This window comes from Haliotis rubra, unplaced genomic scaffold, assembly GCF_003918875.1.
Source record: "Haliotis rubra isolate DU_JTF1 unplaced genomic scaffold, ASM391887v1 Scf38, whole genome shotgun sequence".
In the NCBI taxonomy this organism is placed as follows: domain Eukaryota; kingdom Metazoa; phylum Mollusca; class Gastropoda; order Lepetellida; family Haliotidae; genus Haliotis; species Haliotis rubra.
Genome location: NW_025767057.1, coordinates 2,505,239 through 2,525,108, shown reverse-complemented (window position 1 = coordinate 2,525,108; position 19,870 = coordinate 2,505,239). Strand labels below are relative to the sequence as shown.

Sequence of the window (19,870 nt, the reverse complement as noted above, 5' to 3'; positions counted from 1 at the left end):
GCATTACAGTGTAATTGTTCATGTGGTAAATCTGTCTATCATTAAACATCTGTGTTTAATTTTATTCATTTAAAGTTATCACTGTGTTTGCTATGAGCTGGGTTATGGTATCATTTACAATTACAGTACCAGTAACTGAATTACAACAATATTACAACATCATATTAATAATAATATTTAAGTGTCTAGGACCCCTGAAAATTAAGAGTAGGGGTCTCCTGGACCCTCAAATACAGGACTCGAGGTAAATCCCTGCATATACTTAACGTGGAACAATGTGTGAAATGTACAGACCTGGCCCACTCCATGTGTCGTCGCGCGTTGTCCAGGGGTGGTGTCCTGTGAAGATGCCACTCTTGCCTCCGTCCCCTCCCTTGTGCCCTTCCTCGCCAACCTCCCATATCTTCTTTGAAGGATTGATCTGGAAAAACAGTTCACATCAGACATTCAGGCCAAATATTATGAACACTTTTTAAATAATCAACACCCAATGGAAGGGAACTTTTATACAACTTCATTATTTCTTTAAGCAACACTTCAGGACAACAAACGCCTTCATCAGTCATTCATCATCTCAAGGATACCTTTGACCCCTTTGAGCAGAATATTTCCCTTCCTGTTACAAACAATTTAAATAATTGTTATTCACACAATTAAAATGCTTTTATTTTCTTGCTGCAACGAATACAATGGTAAAAACCATATGTATCAATGCCTATCACCAAGCTGAGTTTTTGCAGTGGCTTATTTAATAACAGCATCCCATTGGACAAGATAGGTGGAATATATCTGAGTTTTCACAACTTATTTTTTTTAAAGCTCAAGCCATCTTTAAAAAGACGTTTCATTTATGCATACATATCGAACAGATTTATGCAAATGAACATATACTTTGACAGTGAAAGTAAGTTCATATCATCCTAACATTAATTGATTAAATTTAAATAATGTAGTGCAGTCTTTCGTAGAAAAAATATTCCAACTATTTCCATGACTCAAGACATTCATACCATCAAACTTCTCACATTACATTCAGAGTGTAATAGTGGTCAGATCAGACGTAAATGATCAAGTTTTCATTAACACAACCATAACTCTTGTCAACTTCTCACTGTCATTACTTAGTATGTCATACCTGTACTGTGTGTTAAAATCAAGCTGTACTGCAGTAACATGAATTGTATCGCTAAAAGCTCAAGAAATCAGTAGAAACAGTCCCCCCAATCTACCCAGATTTACATCATTTTTTTAATATAAAAATGTGCAGATCATTCTGAATTTTTTCTACAGATCAAATCCTGTAACCTAAATCTATTTCTTCCTAAATGCATTTGTAAACACATACCTGAAAGTGTTAATTGGTAAACTACACCCTTGTGAAGTTTTACCACTTACTATATTCAGTGCGAAAAATCATTTCAACTTCAATGATGTTCTTGGGTGTGCCATTGGCTTTTATTTCTTTGTCTTAAACCAATCAGCAACCACAAATTATGGAACTGAAACATGTGTTCGACTTTTCCAGACGTTGGAACACAAAACTACAGGTTATGGTTGTAGTAAACATTAAGAAATAAGAAATATAACCCATTTCGAGGATGCATGTAGGTTGCATGCATCTCTTTTTTTTCTTCATATGGGACATGTAGCTACTTAATCAGAACTTTAACAATCTGCCAATTGAATTCATGAGGGAGGTTCTTCTTTTCTTGAAATCGGACATCCTTTCAATCTACAACGCACACGTTTTTTGTCTTGTTGTTGTATGCAAGTCACCTCTTTACCTGAATTTGGATATTATTATTATAACATACATAACATTTGTTTAACATAGCAAAATGCATGAATGGAAAAATAATAAGCACTTTAGTCAAGAGTATTGTTCCAAAAATTGAAATTCAATGTTTCCTAAAATAGTAAATATAGTAGATAGTTTTCACATGAACAGGTATTGACTACAATAATGATCTTTCATAAAGAAAATGAGTATGTTTAATCAACCAATTTCAACTAATTAGTCAAAGGAAAAACTGACCCACTCATATTCTGATCATAAATAACATACATAAGATTTGTTTAACATAGCAAAATGCATGAATGGAAAATAATAAGCACTTTAGTCAAGAGTATTGTTCCATTTGAAATTCAATGTTTCCTAAAATAGTAAATATAGTAGATAGTAACTTTTCACATGAACAGGTATTGCTAATAAATATTTCAAGTGCTAATAAATATTTCAAGTAAATGTCGAATGTTGAAATTGGCTACCATTATATATTCATTCAAAAGCAAAGGACACAGGCTTTGTGCTGTTTGTTTCTATATCTGATTGTCCACATTTGAATCAACAGTAAATTTTACAAAAAAGATAAAACTGATTAAAACAAGCAAACACACACATGAAAGACGGGGTCACTTCAGGTTAAAACAAACAAATTCCCTTTTCCATGTCAGGGATTGACAACATTGCTAATATGCCAACAATGAATCATGCCTAATAAATATTCAACATGTTCTTCTGGTCATTTACAAAAATATATACAAAACAATGATTGGATGATATGCTCTTAAATGGTTTTGAAGGAAATGAACTGCTGTGCTTGTGGGAAACTTCCGAACAGACAATGGTTTTCCAATTATAATCTATTATTTCTGCATTTATCTTTAGAGTTAATTCTTTCTTGAAATGAACATTTATTTTTATACAATACAAACTACTGCACACAACATGAATACTGAGTACCCACCAAATCAAAGAGAAACATTGCCTCTCTCTCTCTCCTTCCACTATCATGACATAATCCTAGCTAGTAATTTATCCCTCCAGTGCTGAGTCAGGTTGCCATGGTAACCAGTGTCATGTCTTAGTCATACAATGGACCATTTTAACTTAAGGCTGCTGCACCGAGCATGCATTTGTCAAAAATCAATTTATCGCTGGGGATACTTGTGATGGGAGGGATACAAAGGCTAGGACCACACCAGACATACTAATTTTGGAAAATCATTGAACTTTTGAAACTCACTATTAGACCAGACATGAATATATCTTGCACGTTCACTTTTCATTACAATACCCAAGTATTTTAAGATCATCCTGAAACATGTCTTCGACAAGCATTTACAAGTTGGTGTTACATAGAAACATGAGGATTTCAACTACTCACCTATCTATTTGGGGTTCAAACTAAGTGCCCTTGGCTGAGAAGGGGGGAAATATAATTATTTTGCTCAATAGTGTGATTTCTTATGTTCATTTTTCTTCAAATTCAGAGATATATTACCAATGTGCAATATCAGCATTACATTCTGTGCAATACTGCATGACTAAGCATCAAAGCCTTTTCCTCTCTATAAGGTTTATTAGCCACATTTATAAAGTCTGTCTGGAATGAACAATTGAATACACACAAGCATTAGCTTTTTTAACAATAACTATGAATAACAATCTAAATCAAAATGATTAATAACCATTCATGTATCCATCTTACTACAGACCGCATATTCAAAGTTCCTGCATAGGGTCATATGTATTTTTAAATATGTATTTTTGATGCATTATATTTGAACATGCTTGTCTGTACTATAGTCTGGTTGCAGTGAAAACGTACCGATGAATTTCACTTTAAACCAAAAAGTAAATCAAATAAAGTGAAATTAAACTTGCGAATCCTCATAATTTTACATTGCCAACTGAACATTTAAATCTCAAAATTTTATTCAAATTAGGATAAAAGTTGTTCAAATCGCTATTACTGGTTTGTATCACAATGGGGTAAGCGCAGTGGTTGGAAGAGTGAAACAAATGCACATGCGGTACGTGAAGAGTGTTAACTTATAACAAACCTTGTCGTTTTCGGTGTTTTATTTGATGTGCATACCCCTTGTAATACAAACCAATAATAGCCATGTGAAACTATGATCGTTTGTTAGACCACTTTTATCCTGAGTCGAATAAAATTCTGAGATTTAAGTGTTCATTTGGCAAGGTAAAATCATGAGGATTCGCAGTCTTAATTTCGCTTTATTTGTTTACTTTTTGGTTTAAAGTGACATTCATCGGTACGTTTTCACTGCAAACACTGCATTTGCAGAGTAATGCTTCAGAATGTCAACTGTTAATGTTCACTGTTTCAATTAATACGATTATAAAGATGCTGATGGCATGCCTTTTAAACCACATTAGTGATAATCCCATCTTAACCAGAAATCTACATGAAGGCAGACTGTACAGGTATGGACAAGACAATCCAGTGACTGACATAAATCCACACACATGATCACACACTATCAACCATGCCTTGAAGACTGAGCATAAGTCACCTTTTCCAACAAGCAAAGGTTCAGTGAGCCTCTATTTAAAAATAATAATTTTTAATCAAGAATCACATTGGGTTGAACAGACAATACAGGTGTTTTCTCATTCACTAATAACTAACAGCTACAGATAAAAAAAGACATATATTTCTCCATATATTTTAGAACCTGAACTGATGTAAATTTGACCTTAAAAGCCAGTGCCCGACGAAGAGCAACTATTGGATGCATACATCTACTTCAATAGCAATGACGTCTAAGGCCGGCTCAACACTACGACTGAATGTTTTGACGCATGCATTGATCCGTGCGATTTTATGTACACACTATACACGTTTTTCCACAGCTTATGAACTGCGTTTTCATTCATGATTTAAAATGGAACCAAGCAAGTTAGCCGTGGTCATGGCACTGATGGTGGAGGTGGAGGAAGAAGAAGAAACAAAGGAAGAACTTCTGACAAGTGTGATCTTTTTGCACCACAATAGTGATGTTTCAGAGAGAAGGGTGAGTTTAGTTTTACGCCGCACTCAGCAATATTCCAGCTACATGGCGGCGGTCTGTAAATAATCGAGTCTGGACCAAACAATTCAGTGATCAACAGCATGAGCATCGATCAACGTTTCAGAGGGGAGATGGTGGGTACATCCAATCAATGAACAAAGACACAAGGAGGGTTCTTATTGTAGACTGATAAAGAAACTGGAACTCTATCCTGAGAAATTCTTTGGGTATTTCCGCCTTTCTAAAGAACAGTTTCCATGACGTCAAGATTTGCATTCGTTGGTAATAAAATTGCATTAAAACAGCTGTGTTAACAGTCCATGTATATCTTTTATCTTACCCTCTTGTACAGTAACACCCAAAGTTTGAGATATTGATGTCCAGTTATTATTTATGATGTCAATATCTCGATTGCCCTTACTACCCGTGAAGGTCCGGGTTAGAATGTGCCTTCAGTAACCCATGCTTGTCGTAAGAGGCGACTAAGTGGATCGAGTGGTCAGGCTTGCTGACTTGGTTGACATGTCATCGGTTCCCAATTGTGTAGATCGATGTTCATGCTGTTGATCACTGGATTGTCTGGTCCAGACTAAATTATTTACAGACTGCCACCATATAGCTTGAATATTGCTGAGTGCGGCGTAAAACTAAACTCACGATAATCCTTACTCTTGTCATAAAGAGCAGGGGTTTTTTCCAACCATGGTTATGAGATTTCTTCACACTCATGATGTCTGAAAACATAGCACTATCAACTATATATTTATTCACTAAGTGTATCAAATGAAATGCACTGATGTCAATGGAAACGCCAAAATAGAGAAGAGAGTACGTAGCTGATTGCAGCCACAAAGTGTGGAAACACTCTTGAGCACGTGTAAATATATACGTCAAAGGAATTCCCATGCGTTTTCCAATGTGATGCGTCATCACATTGCATCGCAACACATTCCCAATTCGGACATAATGTGAATGACATATGATAAAATAACTTAATGCGTTTTTGGGACACAACGCAAGAAAAATCGGGTGAAGTGTGAAGCCCCCCTAAACAGCAAGATCAAGATTAGGCTTGTTCTTAGGTGGGTGCCCTCATGTCTGGCACAGGTGATGTGAGTCATCCTTGCCCTACATTTACACATATGATAAAGGGACGGTAAATAGGGAAAACATATCAGATTATTCATATTCCTGTTTTACCGGTCACAAACTTCTAACATAACAATCCAATTATTCAACATCCAAGTGGGATATATTTTTACTCTGATATTCTCAGTGGACAGTTAAAAATATATATACATAAATACTCATAATAATCCTGAGTGATAGTAAAGACAAATATATAACATGTAACAACCTGAGGAGGAACACTTTTTACGGATAGACAACTTCTTTATTGCAGTGGATGCGACGTTTGGGCGTAGATCCTAACACTGATCATCATGTGCTTGATAATGTTGTTCCTCTTCATCATACCAGCTTCTAAATGCCACTTAAGGAAATGTAACGCCCTACTTAAAGCTTCTAATTGTGCAAGAATCACTATTAATGTACAGGGAGTAAGTATGGTTTTATGTTCCTTTTAGCAATATTCCAGCAATAGCGCTTACACATTGTACCCATGCAGGATTTGAACCCAGGGCTTCAGCATGATGAGCAAATGCTTTAACCACAAGGCTACCCCCATCACCAGAAGGTTTCTATTGTTGAGTACAAGTCTATCTTCACCAGGAAGACTGGTTTGTTCCTAACACAGCTAGCAAACTAACATTAACTCTTTCAACACCAGTCAACCAGAGGCATTTACTGCCATGACACCGAGTTCCCAGAGACTCTAAGGTCATAGATGAAGCCTATGTTTATGAAGGAATATATAATGCCTATAAAACTTTATTGCAATTTAGAAGAAAGTTTTGGGTAAAATAATGCTATTCTGAACATATTATAGCAAGAAATCGCTACCTATACGTAAATTATGGAACTTATTGGACGTATCGTGCTAGGTTATGACCTGTGACCAAAATGCTTCATGCATATATTTTAGCATTAAACATCGTGTCCAAGCATGATGATTGAGGCGGCGAAAGCCGAGATGTCACCTGTCAGTGACTTGACTTACATTACATGATCGCACAAAAAGATGGAAATAGTAATTTTATATGTACGTTTGACAACTTTTATGGATGCTATTGTTGATTTTATTCATTAGTTTATTCAATTTATTTAATGATTTCCTCGAAACATTGTGACTTTGCTCTTTGACAATGTTGGTTGTGGACCAGCTGCCGAAGCATGTGTTCGAGAATTGTTGTTTTCAATAACATTGCGAAAAATAGTTTATAATTTTAATATTATATGATCAATTGAAATTTAAGAAATGTTTTCAGACATTGTGAAATGTGATAGATTTAATATATGAATCATAATTCAGGTAGGTTCCTAAAATTTTGTCTCATTTTGATCCGACTACTGCCTGGCTGATTAATCTGCCTCCAGTGTCTGGGACTCATAACGTTGTGGCCGATTATTCAGCCTGCGGTGTCAAATGGGTTAACAATGGTTTCAGTTTCTTCCATTGGTAGATGAATGTTTACTAAAAGCTGTGAAACTACAATTTGAATTCTTTCAGTAACTGAAACTGTTAACAGCAGAATAAACCATTCTTGAAGTTTTGGTCCATCCAACCCACCTCAGAAATGAGCGAGTGAGTGACTTTAGTTTCATGCCGCTTTTAGCAATATTCCAGCAATATCACTGCGGGGGACACCAGAAATAGGCTTCACACATTGTACCCATGTGGGGAATCGAACCCGGGTCTTTGCTGGGCTTCACACATTGTACCCATGTGGGGAATCGAACCTGGGTCTTTGGTGTGAAGAGCAACCGCTTTAACCAATTGGCTACCACACCTCAGATATGAAAATGTTGGAGATGAATAAAGATGTACTTTTCAAACTGATCTGTATATTTCCCAGAAGGTTTACTTGTTATGTACAATGTCGGTGAACTTATCCATCCTCCTACCACAACAAGAATCAAGAGTATAATTTAAACTTCTGAATGCCAAAACTAAAATAAATATCAAAAATTATGACCAGTCCTTGTGCAAGCTGATAAAGGTCTAAAAGAAAAACTATCGGGATCAGGTGGTCAGGATCGATGACATGTCATCGTATTGCGTAGATGGATGTCCATGCTGTTGACCACTCAATTGTCTGGTCCAGACTCGATTATTTACAGACTAACGCCATATAGCTGGAATATTGCTGAGTGTGGTGTAAAATTAAACTCACTCGCTCTAAAAGACAACAGTCCAACTTTTTAATGTTCAGGACAGAAATCATCAATAAGCTAACTGTTTTCAGTTTGAGATTGAAGTTATGTACCAGGAGAGGCAATTATATTTGCATGAGCTGCAAATCAACATCTTAATCAATGGGCTTTTTTGTTGTTGTTGATAGCTATATTTTTAACAGTAGAACAATGTGGGCACAGTGACTAGTCTTGCAAAGCATAGCTGATGATGTCAAAACCATTTGTGAATTTCAATTAAGTTTTTCTATTGTGTGACCCACATGACTGCCAATATCTATTTTGAACAGAGTGAATGTATGCAGCCAGAAATATTACAGCTGTATCAAGTTGTCCATAAACAATGAAAGATGGTGATGAGAGTCGGGTGGGATTTTATAATCAGTAGTGTTAAACCCGATTGGCCAAACCAATCCATCATCAGTTATGTAGGATAGGTAACCTGACTGTCAATACTAACTATATATTTGGCTTGATTTCAAGTTATTCTGTATTTCTTTTTCGTCATTGCCTTACTGAATATTAGGGCTGCAAAACTATGAGGTGAATAGGATTTGCTTTCCATATATATAGTAACAAATACTAATATTTATTCATGAACAGTTTAATATTGTTTGATTCACCGCATATGCGGATGAATCTACAGGACCACTGTATACACTGTAAATAAAGAGGAACCTAAATGATGTCCCGGGTAATACCATGTTTCTGAAACGATAGCTTTCCTTGTTAGATACCAGAGAGAGAGATATATGGTCAAATACCATAATTCACAATGTTCCCTAATAAAATAGACTTGGCAACTACCAGTTTATTCAGTCAACTTTGCATTTTAACATGTAGTGACAATATTAAGACTGGGTTATATGAATGCTTAAGGCTATATTTAGATGGAAAATTAAAATAAGGAAAAGAACATATTGTCTGGCCTCCCCAAACTCACATATTCAGTGTTCACGAATAGCGTTGGACCCTTGGACAAATCCGGCAGGTTTGCTGCCAGTTCGATGGAAGTCTACAACCCGCCTGCCCCAGTGTCCAACCGTATACTTCAAAATGACTTTGATTGAAGGTGTTATATGTGACATGTCACGCTTGTTTGCTGCTTATAAATTTTGCGCTTGTTAATAATTTCAATGCCAATTACAAGGACTGTTAAGTCTGAAACAGGGATTTACATGGACTGCTATATTTGAGGGACCGTGGGGTCCTGGACAACAAAATGGGGGTCCCAGACACTTAAATATTATTATTAATACTGTTATTGTATTGTGTATCATGACCATCACATTGTTACAGGAATTAAATTGCAAATAATACCATAACCCAGCTAGTAGCGACCTCAGTGATAACCAGGGGTTAAAAAATCCCATCGCCGGACACCGGGCACAAGTCAGTTTTCATTTCGGGCAATCAAATAATGGTATCTTACTTGTCCGTGGGCTACTAGATATTTCCACTTATGGTTTCAAACTGCAAATAAACTTGGATTTAATTTCATATCTGCTCAAAATGTGGCTATTAAATTTCGAAATTATAATAAAGTAGAGTAATCTTTCTTTGCTATTTATCATTTTTCAATAAATAGTCCAGTAAACATTAACATCAGATACCATGTTGATTTATCCTTTCATAATTACCTCTTCATGATTATTTCATGAAATCAGGGCAAGTGGAAAATTAGTCAGGACAAATGACTTTATAAAAAAAAAATTGAACCCCTGGATAACTTATTGTCACTTGATTGGAATTTTTACAAAAGTAATTGGACCTTTTCCGAGTCTCTGTGGACACACTAATAAATTTTGTTGCATCCATTGTCCATTTTTATGAGTACATGTATAGGACACAGGAATTCACGTCCTGTAAATCCCTGAGTCTGAAATGTGTGTCTATTTTTCTTCTTCTGCGGGGTCCCGTGATTTTTCAGTTGGTCAGACAGACATTTGAAACTTACATGACCCAATGTCCAGTTATCTTGAAACATCATTTGTGAACACTGCATATTCGTTATTTCTGCATATGAAATTGGAACCCAAAATGGACTTTTTGATTGTGGCTGCAGAGCCATGGTTAACATAAGGATAAGAATTTGGTGACACCATAGCTGGTAAGCATCATTTCAAGGAGATGAGGGAAAATATCTAACATATTAACATAATGTAACATACAGTGTTCGCGACAACGCAAAAACATGCATGTTTCACACAAATAAATCTACATTCCATGCACTATGTCTTCTACCTGCGTGTTCTGCACGCAAAGCATTTTGCTAGGTTTTACATAATGTGATTCCTGCATATTTGACGCAACAATTTAGTAAAAGACTCAAAATATTATAATATGAGTCAAGCTTGACGCAAGTCTTAATATGGGTGACCCTCCTCAGAATTCAGTTCAATAAAATTGATTGATAAACAATGATAGTTTGACTTTTTTCAGAGCTGTCAGATTGTTCCAGAGAACTCAGAGGAGACAGTAATCCTAGTCGTTTGAATTGAACTATGCTGTAGTTGCATTTGGTGGTGTGAGATACAGTTACATACTGAGAATGATTAACACAAATATCATGCCAATGAAGTGATCTGTTGGGACTACCTTTGCAAGTGATAACTTGTCACAAAGTTCACTAACGTTGTCAGTAAATAATCTTACGTTTTTGTCATGCTATGTCTTCATTAGGTTGTTTTTTTCAGTTCATGTTAATAATTGTATGTTACAATGAATAAATCACAAGATTTGTTCAGGATACTAGAGTTTGTTGTGATTAAAATTAACAGTGGAAATATTACTATTTATTAACTAATCATATAAATGCCATAACAACACAAAACAATCAAATCTTTGCAAAACTTTTACTTTTGGATTTACACAAGGAAAGATTAAATTTTCATGACTCCCAAATATTGAAAATGATTGCCCCCCAAAAATATTGTGAGTCACTGTCTGTGTAAACACCCCCCACCCCCTTTTTTAAACCACCCTTATGTCCACAATGCAATATATGTAGAATACACTGAGAATATACATATACTCAATACACTTTCGCAAATCACCATCATACAATGAATAGTTATCTTTGAATATGTGTCTGTGTAAAACCCTGATTTTGTGTTCTGGGTAGTAACATTCTAACTTACTTCCTTAATTCTCATGATCCTGAAATGTAACATCATCCTTTTTGACATGGTGATGTTACCGAAATTTGGAATTCCCCAGGTATATAAATAGCGACCTCGCCCGATGACATGCAAAATTCTGAATTGTGTATAACCATATATGTCACAAATTCATATCTTATATAGTTATTCGCAGTTCGGAGATTTGAGTCAAGTGTTGTATGCCACACCTCCCCAAATTCTTTATGAAACTGTAAAACTCGAATGGGTGAAAGTTAAGTTGATCCTCAGGGGTGGAAATAACCCATTGCCCGACGCCCGAGTCCAGTGTTTTTTGCTGTCGAGCAAGCAAATTTGTATATCACACTGTACCCGTGTCCAGTTGATATTCCAATGTTAATTATGTTGTTTATTTACAAAAATCAACAAGAAAACGGTTAGTATAGTGGAAAAAGTATCAGGGCAAGTGATTTTACATGTGCCACTGTACCGGAGTACACTAGCAATTTTAAAGTTATTTCCACCCCTGATCCTTCTTAAGAATAATGACGATGACTTGTGGGCATGTGAACCGATGGTTCGTGAAACACAACAGGCAACTGAAAAACATTTTCCCCCAAGGAAACAACAAAATAAAATAATGTTTCTCTCAGCTAGAGACATTCGGCTAGATAAATGCGTTATCACATCGTGTCTCGGGAAATACGGGGTTTTATCAGTCCCGAGTAAGGTTGTATTCCCCGAGCCGGAGGCGATATGATAACTTATAATAGACCTGATCATGAAAGTAAAATAGAGACTTATCAATGGGTCATTTCCAGACGGATGCCTGTTGGAAGTGATAACAATAACATATCAATCTACAATAGCTGTGCAAATACTTCCAGAGTTTCAGAGAGGTTCACTTTCTAGGACACTGATAGACAAACATATATTTTATTCATGTTTTATTACATTACACTTTTCCCTCCTCAAACAAATTCCTGATGCTGTCAATTTGAACTTGTTAAGACTGGCTTAATCATGGCTGGTTTGGGTTTCACAAGAAATGTTCAGAAGACAAGAACTCTTATCATCCTGTCTGCAATTTGTCTTTCAAATATGGTACCGTATATGAACATAGATAAGCGGAGGTGCTAATTTGACCCATAAAACTAGTATCAAAATGGTATGTCCCGTACATAAGCCGAACCACCAACCTTTGTTCATCTCGTTGTGATCAGTCATTGGAAATAGTGCATCACCTCATCCGTACTTGATGACAATTTAATTCTGTTGTTACAGTCTTGTCTTATAATAAAACATGTTCTTTGCATATCAGGACTTACGTTTGCAATCTAATTTATCAATTTTGCTGAAAATGCCATTCAATAATGTTTGTACAAATTGCACGAAAATCGTGTGCCTCTACGATTCTCACAACTTCAGTCTACATTATTCACAGCAATCACATCAATTTTGCGTCTACTCACTCGAAATGAAGTATAGTTGCCAAAAACGGATATGCATACATATATTTATTTTGCTAAAAGTCATATTTGTTATATGGACAATTACACGTCAACAAACTGTTTTCGCAGTGGAAACAGCGAAATCATGCGAAACTACATCGGTGACAGGTCAAACTGTTCCACACCTAAAAAAATATCTGGCAATAGACCAAAGTCCTGCCATATCACATTAGTTCTGATTATAAACATTTTACATTTAGAGAGCAAACCAGCAATTAAAATGACAATGCTAGAATACATTTCTCTTGTCAAAATAATAGTTTCATTCAGATATTATTTTCAGATCAGTGAATCAGAAACCATTTCTGATGTCATTTTCTAGCCACCAGAAAAAAGGTTGATGAAAGTGTAACCTTTTCAGATCCTCAAAATTCGACTGAATCACATACTGTAGTTATATTAAGAGTTCTTCCTCAAAGTTGTCAAAATCATGAACATGTTCAATTCTAATTTCTCTTTCAAAACCATTCAAACATTTGATAAATCCTCAAAGTCAGTGAATATCAGAACTCATTAGAGCGCGCAAGTTGTATATTAGGAAGTTTGCTTTCATCTTTTTGCATTGAAATCTTTTTTTAGGTTAATATCTAATTCACCAAACGTCATATGCGGATCATACTGTATGTTAAGCCATGTGTACCACTATTTTACACATTTGTCATGTTCATTTGTGGAAAGACCATTTATCACTAGCTTTGTATTATCAACATTGTCAAAACCTATTGTTACAAAAATTATGTGCCCCCATCCCTGGTATGCACATTCAACATACTATTGCCACTGAAATAAAAGGAATTTGGCCGATAGGTTAATGTAAGAAAAGGCAACATTAAAATGCATTACTCATCAGGGGTGGAAATAACCCATTGCCCGACATCCGAGTCCAGTGTTTTTTTCTGTCGGGCAAGCAAATTTGTGTATCATACTGTACTGGCGTTCAGTTGACTTTCCAATGTTAATTATGTTGTTCAGAGGCCCAGATAAGCTGCGTATCCAGTTAAAATACGCACATAAAAATTCCAACTACGCACTGAAAAATAATTGTTGCGAAACAATTACGCATTTAAAATGTTAGATACGCAAAAAGTTTATAAAAATCGCTTGCGTAATGAAAAAGACATTGATTGCTATCAAGTTGTACTGCTAGTATAGAACAAGTGTTGTACTGTCAGTATAGGATGAGTGATTGTTTATGAAAGCATTTCCATTACATTTAAGTAGGTTTTGATTAGGTATGACATAAGGCAGAACATACCTGCTTAGTTAACTTACTCAGTCACATAATACTTAAGTGAGTAAAATGACTGAAATACGCACATATTTGAAAGCAGTGGGTAACGGAAAAGGAGATACCCACTCAACATTCATAACACCCACTCCAAAAAAATACAGTGGGTACAGTACCCACATGAGCTAAATCTTATCTGGAGCTCTGGTTGTTTATTTAAAAAATTCAACAAGAAAACGGCCGGTATAGTGGAAAAAGTATCGGGGCAAGTGATTTTACATGTGCCACTGTACCGGAGTACACTAGCAATTTTAAAGTTATTTCCACCCCTGCTCATATGATGCTGTGTGTATTCTAGCTGTATTCAGTGACTTTTCAAAAGTGCTTTCACTTCATCCACATAACCACAAGTAATGACTGCAGAACCGTTTGCAACTGACTGAAGGCAACCATTAATTAATTGGACACTCACATCAACACTGGAATTTGTTGAAAACTGATTGCAATTCAGAGTCATTGTCCACTGTACTGGACTTATCATTGATTGGGCTGTAAATCAACGTAACTTATAACAAAGTAAAAACATAGTATCTCTCACAACGTATATCCAAAATTAACACGCACAGAGTAGCAGAAATTACTATTTTCGTTCTGATCAGTTATTGCAGTAAAAGAAATATTCTTTTTTTACATCAGTTATGTCATATGCATTACATCTTTTATATATTTCAAATATCAATTTCTTAAGAGCAAACCACACATGAACATTGATCCATAATAAGTATTAATCTATAAACTAAAACATTTGCAAATGCTATTTAAATTTTTCGGTCATCAAAAGTGCTTCCTGCAAGTTGTAAATGATGCGACAGCTAGAACAATTATCAGCACGATTTATCTTTTGATGAGAAATGTCAGACTTCAAAAGGCATTTGGCAATATGGCTTTGGAAACTTGGAAACAATCTGTCCAAACAAAACTTTACATCCATGAACTTTAGAACAATGAGTTTCTTGGAAGGGTGTACTGGATATTTACAAGTAACAAACACAGGATTCCCAGCGCCAATATTTGTGTACAGTCAGCCAAGCTGGCTTCTCCAGACCCAGACTAGTGCAACATCAACCAGGTGTCACAACACTTTTTAAGAACTTTTCTTCAAGATTATTTTCTCCCCCTCCTTTGACAGTTGGCATTATGTACTCTGTACTGATTTGTGTATAACCTCTTGGCAAAATAACTTCAGTTCTCGTGAAAAAAGTTAATATTAGAGCTTAAAATGTCCGTTCACTGCACTATGCCATGGCACGAACTTTACTTGACCTAGAAAGTTTGTAAACACTTAGGGGAGCAATCAAGCCATGCAACATCACTTTCACGCTCCAGACACGTAAAACAGTCTTGACAATACGTACGAACTCGTATTTAATGATACAAGGTTGCATATTTTTTCCTCCTTTTGTTCATAGTTGTTGGAGCTTGCAAAGCCTTTGTTTGCTTTGTGTGAAAACCCAGGATCCAAAATGGCTGCCACTTACCTCGCGAGAGAGTGTCAATCCATGGAAGTCTCTTTCTAAATCTTGAACCTGCATGCCTCTCGACTGCAATAGTCAAAAAACGTTATAAATTGACGCGCGTATATGCATTGCGCAATAATATATAAACAGTTAGCACTGACAATATCAATAACTGGGAGAATAACACAAAAACAAATCCAAGGCATGCAGGAAGCCGCGCAAGGAATGAAAACAAATGTTTCTAGAGTTTAATATTACCTGTTCTATGACACTGTCGTCCCCAACTGCCCATCGCTTATTATTGTATCCACCCATAAGTTCCGTATCCGATTGAGGTCTCTGGAAAAAGTAGCCAACCATGGCATCGTCCTGCGATCGACTACCTGGTCCTTGGTTTTGTCTTATCCCCGCCATTTCTCGTGAATTTGTCAACATCCCTTGGCTGTCGTTCCAAGAAACTTCGTTCATACTTGAAACAGGCATTGACTGTTCATTCTAGCACTTTGCGTCAACCTGTGCAAAATGCAAATATAACGGAAGTTGAATACACGAGAATGACTCGGTTTGCCGCTCCTTTCAATTATGAATTATCAACAAATAATAACATGGCGGGAGACAGTCAGGAAGGTGATTACGACAGCCATTACAGTGTAGATTTTGCCGTTTAGAGAAAAATAGCATCGGGTCACATACCCTCGGTTTCTACGTAAATGACAAATAAACATGCAGATAAAATATAAAATGATGCTAACCTTGATTGCATCGGATAAAGGTTGACCCAATAGGAATGTCTTACAATATGGCGAACGACATTTTGTCTGCGAAATGCATGTTGGGTACCATGTGGGATATGCATGACGTCATTCCGCGGGAGTTTCTGAATTACTAATTTGTAATACAAATTAGACACATTGTTCCACCAATTGTGCGCACCAGATTTTTCTCTGCGAAGGTGTTAGAATAAAACCACATACTGTGTAATTATTTCATCGACAAATAGTGCCGAAATAACTGGAGTAAAAGCCCGTTCTTGTTTCTCAAAAATCTATATTCGCATAAATTATTCGAATCCACTTCCGCAAACGCACTCGTGGTTCAGCTGGCCTTGCGAAACAGGAAGGAGGAAACTAATGACTAATGCCGAATACTTTAGGTCATTCTCTTGTCATATGAGGTTCCATATATATTTACATATGTTGCAATTAAAACAAATTAGCCATTGATTGTTAAAGCGTGTACGAACTGAAATGCTTAATATGGAGTCGACGTTTTGTTTTAAATATTGATGATAGTACGAGAAATAGCAAATTTCTCCCACTATCATCACTATAGGAACGGGATGATGCACTGTATATTCTTTGAATGTTAATTGTCATTACTCATGTCTTAAAATAATCACATGATTATAGTTTATGAAAATAAACATATAGGGGTGGTGAACTATAATAAGTGTGCCTGTGTGCGCTTTCAATGTTCTAATGACTTACTGAGAATACGTTTATATAGATACAAATATTATATAAGATAAGACATCATAAATTTTGGTATACTTACTAAAGTTTGTGTTGTAGGTTCTACATTTTCATAGAACGTTTTTATATGCATCTCCATGCCCGCTGTCTTGTCTCAAACACGCACCTGCTATATAATCCATAACCACAAAAGTCACTGTGACATATTGTTTATGACGTCATCATTTGGATGACGTCATAACTGAATGACGCAACAGGTGGACTAGCGGGGTATATACATGTAAACAATTTGCTCTTTACTTCACTATATACGAGGAATGTATTATTGTACAAGATCGTAAGCATGAAGATTGCTGCAGATTGATCACTGCACATGTTAAGTACTAATGTGACAATATTAGCTTTCTATCAAAATACACAGAGGCGCTCATTGTACTTCAACTGTTGTGAAATGTGTCTTTAATAGTATTTGTATTTTTGGTTTCTATTGTTATAGAAAACTACAATAATAGTATAATGAGGTCTTGGCTATCAGTTAAAATAAAATATATAGTGTATTTTAATGATTTGCATGTATTTTACTATTTTCACATACTAGTGCTTGCGAAAAGTCTTTTGACTGAGAATAATTGTTATTGACAGTGATATTTGTAATGTACTCTTGTATTCCGGGTACGATGGGAAGTAAGTGGTTGAAGTGCCGTGACATAGTGCCAGTTCTCCATTTCCATAAACGTTTTGTATCCGTTTGTGTCTGAGCATTGTTACGCATGGACGTCATAGATTAAAATTTTACGCAGGTGCATCATCTCCTAACTGCTGACAGATTTTTAAAATAATGTAAACATATTCAGTTGTCGTGTCTATTCAATATGATTAGGGATAGTTGTGCAGTAAACCAACGCTTTGTGAAACGGGGTAAGTTGTGTGACGGGCCGCTCCTTAGATCTGACCCAAGCCCACCTCATCCACAGTTATAGTTAATCTGCAGAAGTGTGGAACGGTGACAGTTGGTTTTGTCATAACTTCTGTATATAAATAGAACATAGTTGGCCTGCGATAAAATTAAATAGCAACTCAATATGCAGTGGTGCGTCGGTTGTTAATTCATTTAATTAGTGTGTTGATCGCCGACGTCGTGGAATGACTGTATATGTATGAAATGCACGGATTTATGATTTAGTTGATAACATCGTTTAGTACCCATTTTATGGACCTTCCAGGCAAAAATGAGACGGTCTGCTGAGTCCGTACGCTGAGCGAATGAAGATGTAGTACATAACCCACAGTATCGGTAACATGCTTTCAGTCACGTAACTGAACCATATTTCCCTCTCCACCAAGCCCTTTCTGTAATGCAAAAGCCCTAAATGAAGCAAGTCTAGATTTTCCCGGGGTGAATCTTCCATCTCTCAAGGGCTTCTTTTCAATTTAACTGGAATTTTCCACTCAAATTGTGCATTTTCAGAGACTAAGCTTATAGTCTTTCAGTCACAGAGCTGATTACCAGATCCCCGTTTCTCTTGGCAGACATCATAGATGTCCTATTCATCTTAGGAGTCCAAATTAACGGTATCTTCCGATTATGACTACTCCCAGTTTAACTACTCATAAACATAAACATATAGTGGAACACCCCTACATTTAATAATGTACTGTACCTGTATAGCTGATTACTCCCAGTTTGTCTACTCTTTGAAATATACCTGTAAGGGAGACTCTCAGGGCCTACCTATAATGATTACAAGCCAAGTGAATCTGGGATCTTGTGATCATTCTTTGTTTGTTTTGATATTTGGAGAGAACTCCTCTACTCCGATTAAAACTTTGTAAACATATAGAACAGGTTTAACATATGTTATATTTGGGATTACACTTTCTTAGTAAGGTACAAATTTTTGTACTTTTTTGGGTTGAATCCCATCCGGGATTAATGGTATCTTCCCATTATGACTACTCCCAGTTTGACTACTCATAAACATAAACATCCCGGATTCAAACGCCCACCCTCAGAGTCAGGCACCTATTCACCAGCACACAAAGTCAGCCGCCTAACCCACTCAGCCACTGCGAGTACAGGTATAGTACAGGGTGTTTGTGTTGAAAATTGGACATAATCCCTCCACATTAGAACCCAAGCTAAGATAACATCAGTCTCATTTTAACTGTCACATTTATCAACAAGTACTAGTATATAAATCCCAGTCACAGAGATTTTGTGTTAGCTATGGCTGGTGTTCAGAGAGCAGAGTTTGTTGTATCACAGAGAGCAGCCCGACAAGTGCTGCATGCAGGATTTCGGTATGAGCTGAACAAGTCTGGTAATGTGGATGACTACTGGAAGTGTGTTGTTTCAAGATGTAGAAGCAACTGGAGAGCACAATCACGGGCCTACAATCCAGCCACAATAAGATTCATGAGCACACTGAGAGAAAGAGCTAGGGATGAGTCAACTCCAATGCCCTAGATCTACAATGAAGGGTTCCACCAACTGCCTGTTGCTGCTGTTGCTCAACCATCTTGAAGGTTTCATCACTCACTCAACCAGAGCATCAGACACAGTCACCCTAACATCTTTGAATTCATCGAGGCGATCAAGAGCATCGTGGCAATGAACAGGAGACGGATTGCCCAGCTAGATCATGGAGCTCCTGCACCACCCAGGAAAAGGATGTACAGAGAGATAGATGCTCGCCCCTGCCGTTTGCAGGATCAGCTCCGGAGACAACAGAAGTCGCCCATTGAATTTGTTCGTGCAGCAGACTGGGTGACAAAACAAATTTTGTAAATATACTGAAGAAGAAATGTTGACTCCCGATAGTAAAGTACCAGAGTTTCATTGAGGTGTCAGTTATACTTCTTAATTCACTTACTATGTAGTGTATATGAT

At 36.5% G+C, this 19,870-nt stretch overlaps 1 protein-coding gene across 1 annotated transcript in view; it reads right to left on the bottom strand.

Moving 5' to 3' along the window:
• Positions 1-16,351, bottom strand: part of LOC124286297 (pumilio homolog 1-like) — a 58,681-nt gene extending 42,330 nt beyond the window's left edge. Inside the window, 4 exon segments of the mRNA XM_046722653.1 lie at positions 295-421; positions 15,530-15,592; positions 15,767-16,021; positions 16,261-16,351. Coding sequence (XP_046578609.1) covers positions 295-421; positions 15,530-15,592; positions 15,767-15,991 — 415 coding nt within the window. The 5' untranslated portion in view covers positions 15,992-16,021; positions 16,261-16,351.
• Between the last annotated feature and the right edge of the window lie 3,519 nt (positions 16,352-19,870).